This window comes from Betta splendens, chromosome 6 (assembly GCF_900634795.4).
Source record: "Betta splendens chromosome 6, fBetSpl5.4, whole genome shotgun sequence".
Lineage (NCBI taxonomy): Eukaryota > Metazoa > Chordata > Actinopteri > Anabantiformes > Osphronemidae > Betta > Betta splendens.
In genome coordinates, this window is record NC_040886.2 from 951,705 (window position 1) to 970,616 (window position 18,912).

Consider the following 18,912-nt stretch of genomic DNA (forward strand, 5'->3'; position numbering starts at 1 on the left):
ACACACACACACACACACACACACACACACATCAAGTCTAATTACATCTAATTACTAGCTAAAATTTACTACACATGTTATTGGCCTGATGATGATCAACCCTTACAGACAGAGGAGCAGTTGTACAGGACAATGGCACCGGTGGATAGGATCGCCGGTGGCGTTGTGTGCAGCACTGAAGGTGCTCCTCTGTCCAGCCACACACTGTGTAGGGGGTGGAGGTGTCATCTATAGAGAGGAGTTGGACCAGCATCCTCCTCTCTAAAACAAATTTTGAAGTCAATATTTTGGCCACAAAAGTATGATCTGAACAGATGAGCTGCTTCCCTTAGGATCCACATGCAGTGGAGACTTGGAGCCTTGCCTTGTCAGACAAAACTTTGTACCATAGTTAATCTGGTTCCACAGTGTTTTGCTTGATGCTGGATGTGGGTCATAAATGGAAAACAAATTTCGTACTGCATGTATATATTCCTTGCCTATAATGTGAAGGTTTTTTTTTACAGATGATGGCAATGGGCTCAGGGGGATTATCAGGGGGCTTCTAACTGAAGTTGACTTGTGGATGTGGTTTTAGAGAATGTCAGTGACTCCAGCAAGTCCCAACATCATAAGCAGCTTGCATGGACTTTGTTCCTGCAGTGGTGGACCTACTGTATCATCTCTGCAGGCAGCTATCAGACAGGATTACCGCTCACTGACTTTGACCATCTGAAAGTGTATTTGACTCATGGCAGGTAACAAATGCTCATGTGAAAAGGTCAGATGTTCACTTGTTATTAATTAAAACAAATAACCCATTTTTGTGGCTTTGAGTTTCTAGCAGCCTATAGTTTTTGTGGAATCTTATCCAGAACCGTCTTTAGCTAATCCAGCCTGTTGTATTGCTGGTGAAAAAGATGGTGACGTGCTCTCTCAGCTCACCTGAGTGTTGACACTACTAACACTGGTTTCAATCTGTACATGTTTAGTTCTTCTGTACGGTCACATGTCTTTAACTATTTGTGTTTATAATAGTTCTTTAGGTACTGGCGTTGAGGCTGCTGGTGCTGGATGGTGCTAAGTCCCCGGGTACAGGATGAATGAGAATGAGGGTGTATATGAGGATGGAAACACAGACTGCGGCCATCAGCGGTTGTAGAAGATACAGAATGAGAGTCAATGTTATCGTGTTACAGTAGGTCAGACTACGTATGTGGAATAATGAGCTACTCATGAGGGCTGATAAATTATATGCTAAGGATCAAAGCCTTTTTATATCACAATGACAACATGATGGTCTGGCCTAAATGATCACAGTTATACTTAAAGTCAGCAGGATGCTCCTTAATTTGCATTATTTGCATATCTAAATAAAATCCAAGGGGTTAGTGCTACTTCGTAGTTGTTTGTCTTTTCCTTCCTTACTGTATGTCTTTATGCACTTTTATACAAACCAGTTTATTTACTTTCCTATGTTTTAACTGTGCAGATTTCTGGGCAGGTAAAACAGACACAGTATGTGTTTTTCCAGCTCTACTGTATCACACAGGACAGAAGTACTTGATCATTAACATGCGTGAATCATCTCATAGTCAGGTTCAGACAGCCGAGGTGACAGAGGATGCTACTCTGCTATGAAGTCAAATTAGGGTCAGATTAGTGATTTGTGCATGCGTAAACCAATCTGTGCGTGTGTAACCACATTGTCAGTCTGATAAAAACAGTCTGATATGTGATGCAGTTGTTAGACAGGCTTGGATTTCAGTGCAGAATCACAGTGCTTCTCGCTGAACAACACCGGTCTACAAGTGTCAGCACTCTTCATGTATCAGACCCACATGCGCATCCCAGGCAAGAGGGTGAATAAAAGCTTGTTTTAATACGAGGCAGAGTCCAAGATACAGGCAGTGGTCATACACGGGTAAGTCTCGGGCGACAGTACAGGCAAGGGGCAGGCAGACTCAGGTAAGTAGCAGGCAGTGGTAGCAAAATCGGCTCAACAAGGGTACAGCACGGACTATACAGGCGGTCAGAAAACAGGGACAGGCACTAGGTCAAACACAGCGCAACAACACGCAAGGATCAAGAGCAGAAATGCTGGAAGTGGTGTGACAGCAACAATCTGGCAAATCAGTTAGGCAAGTGTTGGAGGTTAAATGGAGGGACTAATGACAAATGGGCTGCAACAGATGAAGTCACATGACTGGGTGACAAGAGGAAACTAAAAATGGGTGAACCAGAACCGGAAGTAAATACAAAATAAAACAGGAAGTGGCTAAGAAAACAGTTCAGGCATGTGACACAAGCCGTGACACAAGACGGAGCCCAGTGCGCTGCAGAATCTCTCAATATGTCGATAGACACAGGCAGAAAGATTGGTCTGAGAAATCGCGATTGTTTATTCAGTTTGCAGCATTCGCTTTGAACCGGTAGCTGAGACCTGCACCGCTTCTGACTCTGCAGGTAAATCAGTAAAGGGACACTCCTGATCGATGACAGAAAACACAAGTTAAATGCCACGCTCCGTCCATAGATTACTCTGTCCTGAGAGCGCACACTCTAACAGATAGGTAACATAACCAAGGCATTGATAAGGACAACTAACAGAATGTCACCCCGGTAAAACAACTCACCGGAAGTCAGTCGCCAGTTAACATGGCCACTCTTTCATATGGAACACCAATTTGCTTTTTACACCATATGCATAATTTTAACGCCCCAATTTCTAAGTGTAAGCATGTTATAGCCCCACTAAGTCTACAGGCATGTGAATACCTGCACATACCGAGATTAGTTCACGCACACACAGATTGGATTACGCACACACAGATTGGATTACACACGCACACATCTGGTTACGCACGCACAGATCGGTTTATGCATGCACAAATCTAATCTGTGCCTAATTTGACTCCATACTCTCCTCACAGCAGAGACTCGTTCAGTCAAACAGAACCCTAGGGTCTCTGCCTTCAGCTCAGCTGTCTGGGTAAACCAAATTAACTGCTTTCAAGGGCAAACGGAGGGATCATGGATGAGTTTAAAAGCTGTATTCCAATAGGTTTCAATATGTAGTATATAAACTGATGCTGTTACTTTACCAGAAAAAATATAATTGTGAACATCACCACATCACCATTTCCTAGATACCAGGATAATGAAAATCTTATTCCAAAGGCATAATTAGTTTGTTTTATCAAGAGCCTCTCACGTCTCATGTGGATGTTAAAAGTGCCAGAGAGAGTGAAAATACTGCTTCTTAAATAATACTAAAAATTCAATTCAATTCAATTTTATTTATATAGCGCCAAATCACAACAAAGTTATTTCAAGGCACTTTACAAAGTAAGGTTTAAAACCTCACACAACTAAACCCAACAAATCCCACATACAGCAAGCATTTAATTTGACAGCAACAGTGGAGAGGAAAAACTCCCTCTCTAACGAGGAAGAAACCTCCAGCAGAACCAGACTGGATGTGGGCGGCCATCTGCCTCGACCGGTTGGGGTGAGAGGATAGAGAGATAGAAAAGCACAGCAACAGCAACAAGCAACAACAAGCAACAACAGAGCACAGGCAGGATGGTAGGACCAGGGACTGGATGCAGGCAGGATGGTTGGATCCGCAGCTGCCCATCACAGACACCAAACTTTGAGTCCAATGATACCTGTGGGTGAGGACAGAGAGGGAGAAAGAGTGGGGGTGGGGGGGGAGAGAGGAGAGAAGCACAACTACTGGACAGAAAGAGACAAGGTTAGTTAAACATGGGACAATGATGGGAGGTTATGGGACAGAGGAGGTAGAAGGAAACAGAGGAGCTCAGTGTATAAATTAAGTCCCCCAGCAGTCTATGTCTATTGCAGCTTAACTAAGAGATGGTTCCTGTGACTAACAATAATTGCCAGTGACCTGAACCATCTCTAACTATAAGCTTTATCAAAAAGGAAGGTTTTAAGCCTAATCTTAAAGGTGGAGAGTGTGCCAGCTTCTCGAACCTGAAGAGGGAGCTGGTTCCAGAGGAGAGGAGCTTGGTAGCTAAAAGCTCTGCCCCCTGTTCTACATTTAAACACTCTAGGAACCGCAAGTAGCCCAGCGCTCTGAGAACGAAGTGTTCTGCTGGGAGCATAAGGAACTATAAGGTCTTTAAGATAAGAAGGAGCTTTATCATTGAGTACTTTGTATGTGAGTAGGAGAATTTTAAATTCTATCCTACATTTTACAGGCAGCCAGTGCAGAGAAGCTAATGTAGGAGAAATGTGATCTCTCTTTCTAAGTCCTGTCAGAACTCTGGCTGCAGCATTTTGAATGAGCTGTAGGTTTTTTAAGGAGCTGTTAGGACATCCTATGAGTAAGGAGTTACAGTAGTCCAGCCTAGAGGTAACAAATGCATGGATCAGTTTCTCTGCATCGCTCTGAGAGAGGATGCTTCTGATTTTAACTATATTTCTAAGGTGGAAGTAGGCGGTTCTGGAGATTTGTTTAATGTATGATGTAAAAGAGAGATCCTGGTCAAACATGACACCAAGGTTCCTCACAGTAGAATCTGAAGCTAATGTTATGCCATCCAGGGTGGCTATCTGACTCAATAGTGTCTCTCTCAGATTTTTAGGCCCAACAATAAGAATCTCGGTTTTATCTGAGTTTAGTTGAAGGAAGTTTTGGGACATCCAGGATTTGATGTCTTTTAAACAACCCTGAATTTTGACTAGTTGATCTGTTTCATTTGGTTCCAAGGACATGTATAGCTGAGTATCATCTGCGTAAAAATGAAAATTAATAGAATGCTTTCTAATAATCTCACCTAGAGGAGACATGTATAAGCTAAACAGAATTGGACCCAGCACAGAACCCTGTGGAACTCCATAGCTAATCCTTGTGCGTGTGGAGAATTTATCATTAACATGAACAAACTGGAATCTGTTCAACAAATAGGATTTAAACCATCCCAATGCTGTTCCATTAATCCCGATTCTATGTTCTAGTGTCTGTAATAGAATGTGATGATCAATTGTATCAAATGCAGCACTAAGATCTAACAGGACAAGGACAGAAACTAGACCATTGTCCGAAGCTAATAGAAGATCATTAGTGACTCTAACCAGAGCTGTTTCTGTGCTATGATGTTTTCTAAATCCTGACTGAAAATCTTCATACAGGTTATTCCCACTAAGGTGGTCAGATAATTGTTTAGCCACGATTTTTTCCAGAATCTTGGAAATAAAGGGTAAATTTGAAATGGGCCTATAGTTGGCTAGTTGTCCAGGGTCAAGGGTTGGTTTTTTCAATAGAGGTTTGACCACAGCCACCTTAAAAGCCTGTGGTACATAGCCTAGTTGTAAAGATTGGTTGATTTGATTTAATATGGATGAGCTGATTAAAGGTAGAACTTCTTTGAGTAATCTGGTTGGGATTGGATCTAAAAGACAAGTGGACGACTTGGAAGAGTTAATTATTGAGGTTAACTCCATATGAGTTATGGGGGAGAAGCTGTCTAGGTAAGACAGAGGATTTAATAAATTTAAAGTTAATGGATCTAGACAGTGCTTTCTGTCATTTGGAAGAAGTCGCTGCTGAATGTTTTTTCTAATGATAATAATTTTATTAGTAAAGTAGTTCATAAAGTCATTGCTGCTGAGATTTAAGGGGATAGTAGACTCAATACAGCTATGACTCTTTGTCAGCCTGGCTACAGTGCTGAAAAGAAACCTGGGGTTGTTTTTGTTTTCCTCAATTAGGGAGGAATAATATGTTTTTCTAGCAGCACAAAGTGCTTTTTTATATTTCATTAGACTGTCCTTCCATGCAATGCAGTTTACATTTATTTTGTTGGAACGCCACTGTCTTTCTAGTTGTCTAGTCCTTTGCTTTAGACTGCGGATGTCTGAGTTATACCACGGAGCTAACCTCCTCTGATTCACTGTCTTCTTCTTCAGAGGAGCCACTGTGTCTAACATTGTACGTAGAGAAGCTGCAGCATCATCTACAAGACAGTCAACCTGTTCATAAGGATTAAGGTGACTGTTCTCTGTGTATCTGCAAGACATTGAGGCAAAAGATGATGGAATCATCTGCTTGAATCTGGCAACAGCATTGTCAGATAAACATTTGCTATAGTAACATTTCTTTCCAGCTGTTATAGGGTCAGTTGTGCTAAATTCAAAAGTTAATAAGAAATGGTCAGATAACAGAGGGTTTTGGGGAAGAACTATTAAATTATCAATTTCAACTCCATATGTCAGGACAAGATCTAGAGTGTGGTTAAAACGATGAGTGGGTTGATTTACCTGCTGTGTAAAACCAATAGTGTCTATTAAGGAGTTAAAAGCAGTGCTGAGACAGTTGCTGTCAACATCTACATGAATGTTAAAGTCTCCCACTACAATGACTTTATCTGTGCTAAGAACTAAGTCAGATAAGAATTCAGAGAATTCAGTTAAGAACTCTGAATATGGAGCAGGAGGACGGTAAACAATACAAAACACAACTGGTTTCTGAGTTTTAGAGTCTGGGTGAGAAAGGCTCAGAGTGAGGCTCTCAAATGAGTTATAACTATGTTTAGGTTTAGGAGTAATTAATAAATCTGATTTATAAACTGCTGCTACTCCTCCACCTCTACCTGTACTTCTTGGAACATGATAGTTGATGTGACTCATTGGAGTCGACTCATTTAAAGTAACATATTCATCCTGCTGCAGCCAGGTTTCAGTGAGACAGAACAGATCTATGTGATGGTCACTTATCAAGTCATTTATTAAAAAGGATTTAGATGAGAGAGATCTGATATTTAATAAACCACACTTCATTAGCTTACTATTACTTTGTTCCGTAAGAGGAACTGTTTTGATGTTTATTAAATTCTGGTAAGTCACTCCTCTTTGATTTGTTTGTGACTTGTATAGTTTAGGTGGTCGAGAAGCAGACACATTCTCTATGCGATAACTAAGACTAAGAGTGGGTCGCGGCTGTAGAGAACATGCAGAGAGGCGTGTAAGACTGCGACTCTGCGTCCTGGGCTCCACTCTGAGTTGTCACGGAGTGGGGGGACTAAGCAACATGGCCATGTTACTAGAGAGCAGAGAGGCTCCGTTCAACGTGGGATGGACGCCGTCTCTTCTAATCAGCCCAGGTTTTCCCCAAAAAGTGCTCCAATTAGCCACAAAGCCCACATCGTTTGCAGGACACCACCTAGACAACCAGCGGTGGAGCGATGACAGCCGGCTATACATGTCATCGCTGGTCACATTGGGGAGGGGTCCAGAGAAAACTACGGAGTCCGACATTGTTTTGGCGAACGAACACACCGACTCAATGTTAGTTTTAGTGACTTCCGATTGGCGTAACCGGGCGTCATTAGCTCCTGCGTGTATTACGATCTTAGCGTACTTACGTTTATCCTTAGACAGGAGCTTAAGATAAGACTCAATGTCGCCCGCTCTGGCCCCAGGCAAACACCTAACTATGACCGCTGGATTCTCTAACTTCACGTTTCGGACTATGGAGTCACCAATGATCAGAGTGGGTTTCTCAGCGGGTGTGTCGCTGAGTGGGGAAAATCTGTTTGAAACGTGAAGCGGTTGGTGGTGCACCGTGGGTGCCTGCCTAAAGCTACGTTTCTTACGAGCCGTGACCCAGTCGTTGCCCAGCTGCCTGGGACCTGCCGGGGGACTGGTAGCAGCTAAGCTAGGAGGCTCCGCACCGGCTAAAGGGACCTGGCTAGCTGGCCTGTTTTCTAAAGTGCGAAGCCGAGACTCTAAGTCTAACAACCTCGCCTCCAACCCTGCAACTAGCGTACACCTATTACAGATACCATTACCATCACTAAAGGAGGCGGAGGATAAGCTAAACATAAGACACACCGAGCACCGAACAGAGCGAGAGGGAGAGGAAAAGGGGGAAGCCATAGCAGGAAAGTAAGCTAGGAGCTACGCTAGCGGAGAAAACACTTAGATAACAGTGTAAATTAGCAGGACGTTTAATGAAAGGTAAAGATGCTTGAGTGTTACAAGCTTGTTTTGAAACTTTTAGCAGTCGCTATCGGATATAAAACGATAATATTTAGAAAAGAGCGGAGAGTAACGCTGTACACACACAGCGGCAGCAAACCTCAGTAACCGGAAGTGACGCGATACGCTTACCGTCAGTCAGCCGTCAGTCAGTTGGCATCAGTCAACACAAAGACAATCTGGCCAAACACCAAGGCCATTGTCAGGCCATCAGGCCATTGTCAGGCCATCAAAAAAGCAACAGATTTGTTGTCATGACAACAGTCAGCTGAGGACACACAGAAAGGAGAAAAGAAAGAAAGATGAGCAACACATCGCATTATATCACCACAAAAGAAAACCGCTTGATTCCCATGCGGGGTCGCAGGTGGTGCTGAGGCCTATCCCAACTTTCTACGAGCGAGAAGCAGTGTACACCCTGGACAGGTCGACAGTCCATCACAGGGCAACACACAGACAGACAACCGTTCACACACCTATGTGCAATCTAAAGTGACCAATGAAGCTAATGCATATTTTGGACTGTGGGAGGAAGCTGGAGAACCTGAAGAGAACCCAGTTAATGATGGGAGATGTAGACAGTGCAGAGGGGAAAAGAAGGCTGGGCAGCAGTTAGATGAGTCAGTGGAGGGTGATGGGCTGTTAGCAGGATGGTGTAGTCCTGTTACAGGGTTCAAAGAATACATGAGTTACGCTCTTAATACAAACATACATTCATCAAAACATCCCAATCAGTCTACATGAACAGTCTGTCCTCATGAGTCTGGATAGGAAATACATGAATATAAGAACTAAGGTTGCGCTACTTTGGTCATAAAAGCATCACATGTTAATTACTTCTGACATTAACACATTAAAGCACAATAATCATAAAATGGCTAATAGACACATGGTTGATGGAAAATCCAGATAAAGCAGGTGTAACAAGCAACTTCATAAACTAAGTTAATGACATACAAAGACTCCAAAAGCTCCTGGCCACTTGGTAGTGGATATTTGTCCTCCAGTGAATAATAAGAAGAAAAAAAATATTTATAGAGAACAATTACATAGAACTGAATAGAAAACTCAACAGATGCCACTTGAGCAGCTACTCAGTTGATTATCATTTTATAAATATTCCTAAATCTGAGCAACTTGACTTGAGTCAGAGCGACCGTGGTGGATTTATTCACTTAGCATTTACTCATCTGTGTGTTTCATGAACCTGTCTAATAAACGTGATGCGAGTGATGCAGAAGCCCATCTAGGTTATCGTCAGCCTCATTCATAGCCTGCGGCTCAGGCTGACCCCGCACTTCTTACTTGAAACCTAAAAATAACTGTGAAGGACGCAGAGAGGTTAAAATGTAAAAATAAGTGCCTTAGAAAAAGAGACTAGATCATTTATCAACTTGCCTTGTCTATTAGCAATTGATGCTAGTGGCGTGGATGATAACGGTGCATCTGACTCAAGCACTTGCTTCAGTAGAGAGGTGAATGTATAAACACTGGGACGGAACACATGTCAGTGAGATAGTAATACTGAGCCAATTCATTTTGACCTCTCACATAATGAAGTCTTTTGAGAGGCTGATCCTGGACAAAGAGGCTGATCCTGGTCAAACTCTAAGTCTACCCCCTCCAGTTTGCATATTAACCCAAACTAGGAGTGGATGACGCCATCATACATCTGCTCCATTGCATCTACAACCACCTGAACAAGCCTGGCGCCTTAGTGAGGATCATGTTGTTTAATTTCTCCAGTGCATCTAAAACCATCCGGCCTTTGCTGCTGGGATAGAAATGTAAGGACATGCAGGTGAAGCCCCCCAATTTCATGGATCATGGATTACCTCACCAACTGCCCCCAGGACCTGCAGAACTGTGTCTGACACCAAGGTCTGCAGCACAGGTGCTTCGCTGAACAGTCCTGTCTCCTTCCTCTTTACCCTGTACCTCAGACCTCAGGTCCCACTCAGAGTCCTGTCATCTCCAGAGGTTCTCTGATGACTCTGCTACTGTGGGATGTATCCAGGGTGGTGACGTCACAGAGTACCAGGAAGTGGTGAACAGGTTTGTGGACATGTGGACAGAACCACCTGCAACTGAACTTAAGTAAAACTAAGGAGCTGGTGATGGACTTCAGGAAATCTGGGAGTCCTGTTACCCCTCTCACTATTAAAAAGGAGGAGGTGGAGGTTGTTAACGAGTACAAATACCTGGGAGTGTACTTGGAAAATAAACTTGACTGGAAAAAGAACTCCTCAGCTGTGTACAAAAAGGCTCGGAGCAGGATGTACTTCCTGAGGATGCTCAGGTCCTTTAACGTGTGCAGCTCCATGCTGAGGATGTTCTATGAGTCTGTGGGTCCAATGTTTTAGGCTGTGGTCTGTGGGGCAGCAGCATGAATGTAGCAGACAGTAACAGACTGGACAAAGTGATCAGGAGCGCTGGTTCTGTTCTGGGGGTGGAGCTGGACCCCCTACATGCTGTAGCTGAGAGGAGGATGCTGGTCCAACTCCTCTCTATAGACGACACCTCCACCCCCACACAGTGTGTGGCTGGACAGAGGAGCACCTTCAGCCAGAACATGAAGCAGGGACAAGGCAGAGTCACATGATAGGAATGAAGGGTGCATCAGACAGCAAACAACTGTCAGACATCCTGATTAGGGGCCACATATAGTATTTGACTAGATTAGTCAAGATGGTGAAGGATTTCACAGCAGTCGGAGCAGATGACTAATGATTACGTCCCTGTCAAATCTACAGCCTGTCCTATAATAGAGCTGACATGCTGTGTCTCCTCATTATTCACCATAAGTCATGTGTGATTAAACAAAGCCAAAGGAAACGGCTACCTCCATGACTCACTGCACCTGCAATTACATCTGTGCAGAACACAGCCATAGAAATAGAATCTCCATTACCTCCATACTCAATGTTTTAATTACATAAGGCAGTCATGTTCTTAACTGCAGATGGTCTCTATTTTATGTATCTGTCCAATCATAATCTTGTGAATTACACCAAAGCTGCAGGTTCTTAGGTCAACACTCAGTGAACAACCTTGTTTTGTTTAGAGCAGTGTTTCCTAACCTGGGTTCCATCAAACCCTAGGGGTTCGGTGAGTCAGACTAATATGATTTGTGATGACACTGTAGAGTCAAAAAAAATTAATTTTATTTCTCAATAAAAAAGGGTTTGGTGAATGTGCATATGAAACTAATGGGGTCATTACCTCCAACAAGGTTAAGAACCACCGGTTTAAAGACTAAACACAAAATCTTCTTTTAGATTATTGCTGTAGCTCTCGCAGGTAAACGTTTTACTCTTTGTTGCTTTAACATACATGAAGTGAAAACATCTCTCCACTTCATCATCTCTTATGACTACAAGCACATGAAAGGAGGTAGTGGAAGTTTCTGCATCTAATTGGTTAAGATGACAACATTTTTAAAAACAAAGCAAACACAGCTATAGTGAAATGCCTAAAAAAAGGAGGAAAAGAAATTATGTGGGAGACTGTAGGAGAATCAAAAAGCAAGAAACTGTCCCTCTAAGTATCAGTTATAAAATCCATACAGGAATAGTTCACTTAACATTTTCTTTGTTACCTCATCCCCAGCACATAAAGACCATATGTATAAATATCCTGTCCCGTGTTTGTGTCCAGGTGGGGGGTCACACCATGCTGCCTATACGCTGGATGCCTCCGGAGAGCATTATGTACAGGAAGTTCACCACAGAAAGCGACGTGTGGAGCTTTGGAGTCATTCTTTGGGAAATCTTCACTTATGGCAAACAGCCATGGTTCCAGCTGGCCAATAATGAGGTACAGCCTTATCTGACTTTAACTGTGACAGACTTTACAAACGATTGTTTGTGTTTTGTGGAGATTTTACCTCTTCATATTGTAGCTATGTGGCCCAGCAGCAGCTAGATCCCCAACATCTTGCTGCCACACTTCACTGATTCAGCATGAACAAACATGACCTTTCCTATTCAGTGCAAAAAGTGATGCTTCGGTTTTATTTGCCCAGATTATCATTTAAGTGTCCTTCTCCAAAGCCTCATAGCCTTGAGCATGTTATACTCTAACAAAAATGATTTTGGAGTTCAATAGAAGTAGTTCCCCATGCCGCTTATCAAATCATATTTCCTCGTGTGGTCGTGGACTATAACTGATATTACCACTACTAGACAAGTCACTTTGCCTTGTGGCCTCACATCTTAGCTTTTTAGGATCCCCAACACCTCATGAAGCTCTTGTGCATTATTTCTGCTCAGAACACAAGCAAACTTAACAAAAGTGCAAATGCGATGGTTATGAGAAGCCCCATTGAGTCTGCAGGATAGAGAAACAGATTGACAGAAGACTCAGCACCTGCAGTTAGTGGCACTGATGAAAAAGCTCTAAACCCTAGATTCATTATGTCTGTTTGGACTCAAGGGAAATGAAAAAGGACTTTAGTTTGTCATTTCTAGTTAATATAAATTGAAGATTATTCTGACAAAGACTGAAACACAAGCTGTCGACTTTCATATATCTCCTCTGTGAATTGATCAGGATCTTGTGGCTTCCACTGTATATCTGCAGATCTCATTGGACTCTTTGCATTTGAAAACACAGACAGCGCCTGCTGTGTGGAAATGTTAAGAATGTGGTTGTGCACATGCAACAAAACTACAAAACTGTTACGGAGAAGAGGCCAGTCATTGAGAAAATGCATAATAAAACATCTTATCACTCTACATTTATAACACTGATCTGTGTTATAAATGTATTTCCTGTACATTTTTAAGTAAAATTGCTGAGTCTTTTTCAGTCTTAATATGGGGAAAAACGCGAAAAGAGCCATCAATGAGCCAGGCCTAAGCCCAGGGCTCCAGCTCCCATTCTCCAGACGTCATTACATGGGTTAATACGTGGAGCTTCCTGTTTCACAGCTTGTCACCAACAAAATGCAGATTTTTTCTTTACCTTCACTTTTTACAAGCTCATTAATGCGTTTATCGATGTGTGTTTGACATAATTACTTTCTTGATTGCGCAAAAACGGGCAAAGAAAACTCGAAATGAGGCAAGACGGGAAATAGCCTCTACGGAAGCTGACAAGTGCTTGGCTGCTACTGTCAGGCGATTCTGTTTTTTTTTGTCAGGCGCCTCTTTGCGCCAGTGACGTTGGCGCTGCCTCAGTAAGTTAGCAAACTAACTCAGTTGGCTAATTTACCAACTCTCAGGATGGAGGACTGTACTGTTTTCTCTGCTTACTGTTTTCAACCTGTGATATTGTCTGGACTACCACGAGATATTGTATAAAATATATAAAACTAAGACCACAAATGGTTTTCAGTTTTCTAAAAAATAACTGATGATACCACCTTAGATTTTTAAGTCAAGTAAAGTCAAAGTCTTGTGTTGATTTGCAGTCCTGTGTTAACTAAATAAGGCAGAAGTCCTGTGTTAACCGAAAGCAAAGTCTCATGTTTTCATTAATGTCCATTGTACAGTAAATGTGTTAGGTCCTATGGTATTTTTTAAAGTCAAAGTTCTGTTTTGAGTGAGTAAAGCGAGTTAAAGCCAGTATCACTGTTTGGTCCCCTCTGTTCCTCTGTTATAATTAAAGTAATTGTGCTTACCCATAGTGAACATAAAGATACTCATTCAAGTTCTTTTATTGTAAGTCTGACTCTGGAGAAGTCAGTGCCTCACCAGCCATGAACCTCACTGCAGGTGTCTTCAGGTGTGTCCTTCCTCATGTTGTGCCTGAGGCCTCCACTTGTTCTAAGTGTAATTGCACATGTAAAGCTTCTCTGTTGTGTCTCTCAAACCATTTGTCTTCTCTGTCCTGAATTTAGACAAACACTGTTAAAGGTCACAGGTCTTGTTATTTAACTTCCAAACAAAAATCACCTTTTTTGTGCCAAGACTTAACCTTACGAACTTGGTGGCAAAACCTCACAAGGATGTTTTAACCCACCTGAGAAGCAAAATAGCCAATTAACCTACTAGTCTCTGTCCTCACAAGTCTGTCATTGGTTAGACATATTTTGCCAGATATTAGACACCAGTGTTGGTGTCACTTTCAATATGACAATACAAAATTACACTTTCAGTTAGTGACTAAAAAAAGCCCTTGCAAAATGGAACTTGGCCACATGCTGAGTGTATGGAAACCTAATGTAATCTCTATGACAGGAGAGCATTGGATGTGACAAAGGAAGTTAGGGCACAGTTGTCCTATATATGTGTATATACTGTATATGAGCAGTGGTTACCCGTTTATAAAAGGTGTCTGGTTAAACCTAGTATCAGTCATGAATGTCTTTTTCTTCCTGCCATTTGTTTGCTTTTGTAACAAATACTTTATGTATTAACATGTATATTTAAATGAGCATCTGTTTTTTCATGTTTCACTAATGTGTGTGTTGTGACTGAGTCCTTTGGTCTCAGTTACGGCTCTTCCTCCTGTCACTCTGTCTTTCTGTCTTCCTAGGTAATAGAGTGCATCACTCAGGGCCGGGTTCTGGAGCGGCCCAGGCTCTGTCCCAAAGAAGTCTACGATATTATGCTGGGCTGCTGGCAGCGAGAGCCACAGCAGCGCCTCAACATCAAGGACATTCAGAAGATGCTGTTTACCCTGATGAAAGCCACACCGGTGTATTTGGACATACTGGGGTAGACCCGGTAGAACCATCCTTAGGTTAGGTTAGACTATCACTGGACCGAAGTGGGGGGGGGGCTCACATGAGGGTCCGTCAAGGAAGCATGGTACTCAACATTAGACCCGGGTGACAACCTGACTGGAATGTACAGACTAAAGTGAACGGACCCGGATCACACTGCACTACATCATGTTCTAATCAAACGAAACTAGTATGGTTTGGTACATTTTCCCCAGTAATTTGAGTAAAACATTTTTCACCTTATCTCCTCGTGTGCTACGTAGATCCATGTAGCACTGGTTTGATTGCAGTCTGGAAAAGGTCTGACTCAGTCGGCTGCGGTATATGAGTCAGGCTTTGGCTGCATTGGCTCACCAGCTAAGTCTGATTTGTCCCTGGTCCTTAGCTGAAGTACCTGCACTCAAAGCATCTGCACCAACACTGTCTCCGGCTTCACTGCTTGATACTGGCTAAATTGAATGGATAACCCATCTTGTGTTTGTCCTTCACAACACCTTCCAACAGAGATTACCTAGACATATATAGGACCCATAAGCATGAAACAGGGCATGTGTAGATTCCACTGTGTTCTCAGTGATTTGATCTGTAGAGACACATTCACACATTCAGCTGAACCCAACAAGATCTTCCAGTCCTGAGCCTGGAAGCATGGCCTGCGTGACGGTCTGTCGCCATAGAAACTGACCTAAGTGCCTCCTACTTCTTTCTAAACACTGGGAACTCGAAAATATATATAGTCTTTCAAAATAAAAGCATTTTTATATTTCCTTTACCTCCTTTAAATATACACTAGCTGTAAACCTTCCTCCTTTTTCTTACAACTGAACCTACTTCCCACACGTTATTTACTGAAAAATAAAATAAAACATAAATAAAATAATGAAAATAAGAAAAACGGCTTCTGGAGAAAAACAGAAAATATAAAAAACTTTTTGTACCATTTGCAGCTTGACAAGAACGCCACACTCTCCCAGAAAAGGTTACATTTAGTGTTGTTTTCTTCATATGGCATATGTTTCTTCATTGGGTGGATGTCCACTTCCAAAGCCATTAGAATACTCTCATCAGTCTCTACCCGGAGCCTGATCTAAGAGAGTGATGGAGCTGATGCCTGTTGTTTTTACAAAGTTGTACATACTATATATATTGACATTTTGAGATTTCTTAACTTATTTCCTTCCTGTTTTATTATTTTCAACTTCTTCTTGTTCTTAGATAATTTGTTAATATCCACACTTGTAATTTATTCTTATAATTACGTTCATTCATAGGGTTTAAACATTTTAAATAAATTTTAATTCATTGATTCTGTGTCCCTATTGTTTGGGTTGCCGATTTAGTGTTAATGTAGGAAATTCAATAGTGTAGAGGAAAGATTATCAGGCCATTATTATTATCAAACATTCTAAGGCCAGAATGTTTAAAAAGAGGCTGAGTCATCATAGTTGGACATGACCATATGACCAGAATGGAGCAATCAGCCAGATACGCCACAGCAGCAGCTGGTTGAACAAGTGCTGAGTGAACATTGGGCTCAGCAGTGGTTTGGTACATATGTTTCTGCTCAGTATTTGTCCATAATGAGAGCCATTACTATACGCATGTGTGAGGAGAATGTAGAGACGGGCTCACCATTGCTCAGGTTAGAGGACTGACGCTGCTCAGTGGGAGCTGTCATAATACTCAGTGTGCTGATGTTTAACTGTGGTGCATCTTGTGTTGTCCTTTCTCAAAGGCAAATTTGTGATGAAATAATGTTTTTCTAGGCTTTAAAGTTGTAATTGAGCTGCATAAAGGAGGCTGGAGGCGTCACGTAGGTGTAATGTATAAAAGCTGCCTAGAGTGGAAACTTTTTATAACTACTAGGTGATACAATCACTACTGATACTACATCAGTTCTACTACATCATACTTACCTTCCTGTTTTAACTGGTTTCACGTTCCCCTTTTTGTATTCCACAGATGTCTGAGGAGGCAGGAGCAAGACAGGACTTATACAGTATCTGTGGACACATGTAAGAGACACATCAACAATTTATGTGTTCATCTTAAATTTTTGATTACAGAATAATGCACATTACATCTCATCCTGCTGCTCACAGGTTACTTTAAGTAGCTCACTACCATCTTCCTTTTTACATTACTAACATTAAATGTCTTGAGGTGCATCTCCACAGAAATCAACCCATGTAGTATCATAAAGACTTGGTGGAAGCTGATTGATGATTATCACAGAAATGAGTGAAATTGAAATTTAATCTGACATTTAAAGTCTTTTGCTTTGGACCAGTCTGTTCACGACTCCCCCCTGAACTTAAAATGAAGATAAGCATTTGTCTTATCATCACCTGTATACTGTAGATTCACGATGTCGAAGTATCTTGATTGGAAGGTTAATGTGAATTAATACATGATTCCTGTTAATAATGTCTTGCTGTTTAGAAAAGATAAAAATACTTCACTTAAAAGAAATTTTAATGTGTGGCTATTTAATAAATTTACCAGAACTTCGTCATTACAGGTTAGGGTGTGCAGAGTCCAGTGGTTTCTCATTTACGCTGCCCCTGAACCAGAGGAGTGTGTCACTCTCAGTGGTTTCCAAAACAGGCACTAGTAAAAGCGAATCCAAAGCTGTTCTTGTCCTATGGTTGGTTGAAATATGTTGCCACTCCAGCAACTAAGTCATGTGATATGTGAGACTACAACACCAAACCTAATTGTCTTCACCTGGGTTAATTAAGGATGAATGTGTGTTAGTCCTATCCTGAAAGAGCTTGTGAGGAGCTAAATGCACCTGGTGCAGGTACAGTAACCAGCTACTGACAGCACAGCTGTGGCTCCAGAGACTGTTGGCCTTGTGCTTTGTAGATTAACTGTTCGTGCAGTTGTTCCAGCTGATGCTGCTGTATAGTAGAGACAGTAAAAGTCTTCTGGAGGAACAGGCGACATGACATACAACATACAACTAATTGCATTCTTCAGCTTCCAGTAATTCAGTCTCTATAATGACATTCTGGTGTTTGTTATCTGTAATTTGACCTAAATATTATGTTCATACATCTTTTTTAAATTTTGGTTTTCCTGCTCAAATATTAGTTTGACTGATTTTGTTTTTTTTCCCTCAAATATTTTCCTGCATCTTTTCATTAACAGCCACAGGTGTGAAAATCATCACTTTTCAATATTAAGTCAGTGTGTCTCAGTTCTAACCTCTCTCTCTCTCTCTCTCTCTCTCTCTCTCTCTCTGGGTAACATGTTGTGTATCTGTCTCCATATTATCATTTACAACTATGTATTAGAATATTTTGACAAATTACGTTATCTAATGTCTTTTTACAGCCAAATGTGGTGTATTTAGGTCAACTCTATGTAGACTTCCAACTCATTAAAGTTCATCTTTAAATTGTTTTTATGGTGTGTATTTATTGGCTGTAAATTATTCAGTGATAATTAATTACGGATTATTCACATACAAGTCATATAAATGCTCCAAAAAATTAATTGCCGTTTCACTTTCATCCAAGCAGAGCAACTAGCCGTAGAAACATGGAACGTCATACTCCCAACCTTTTAGTCCCCCAACAGTGTGTTTTACAGAATAAAAAAAAAATCAGCAGTCAGGGCTACAACACTCTATAAGTGTCCTTCATATACATCAAACACAGATTATGATGCAATAAACCGTTGAAGTTAGCATTATAGCCAGCCCTGGGCTAATTTGCGACCTACTTATGGGTCTACCGCTGTGATACTTTAAGCAACACACATGAACGATGGCTCAATGAAAGCTCTAATCTAAAGGAATCTAATTATATGCACCAAAGCTATCACATGTGGTGAGTTATGATTCAAAGAATAAAAAATGCTAAGCTAATTGTTAGCTAAATAAACAATGTACACATATATCAAATATCACACAAAGTCCATATTACTGGTGAACTGATTACATTCTATGTTATTTCTACCTTTTGGGAGGTTTCTCACTCACTCTGTTACTCTCCAGCCCTCCCATAGAGCTTGTCTGAAGTGATTTATAGGGGGCGTCATTTGGTGACAGTTTTTTATTGCACCAGGGCCATAAAACGTGATCAGCCATTTTTATTGGCTACCTGTATCGTGTTTTTTGGCCAATTCCATAGCTTATAACAGGTAAAAAGACACCTCATTGGCCACAGTCAGTTTTTGCTAGGCGGAGATATGGCTGCACTGACGCCCCCCCAGTGGCCTGTACAGCGACAGATTTGGAAACGGTCAAA

General features: G+C 41.6%; 1 protein-coding gene across 7 annotated transcripts in view; it reads left to right on the forward strand.

Annotated features, from left to right (window-relative positions):
* The window catches only part of LOC114856775 (NT-3 growth factor receptor-like), a 110,764-nt gene extending 92,700 nt beyond the window's left edge, over nt 1–18,064 (forward strand). For 2 of the 7 annotated variants that reach the window (XM_041071074.2, XM_041071075.2), the window contains 2 exons: nt 11,644–11,802; nt 14,467–18,064. In XM_041071074.2, coding sequence (XP_040927008.1) covers nt 11,644–11,802; nt 14,467–14,652 — 345 coding nt within the window. In that variant the 3' untranslated portion in view covers nt 14,653–18,064. Of the gene's footprint in view, nt 1–577; nt 3,274–11,643; nt 11,803–14,466 lie in introns of those variants that run through there. The other 5 variants (XR_003786130.3, XR_003786129.3, XM_029152482.3 and 2 more) reach the window with 5 other exon arrangements.
* The last annotated feature ends 848 nt before the right edge of the window (nt 18,065–18,912 follow it).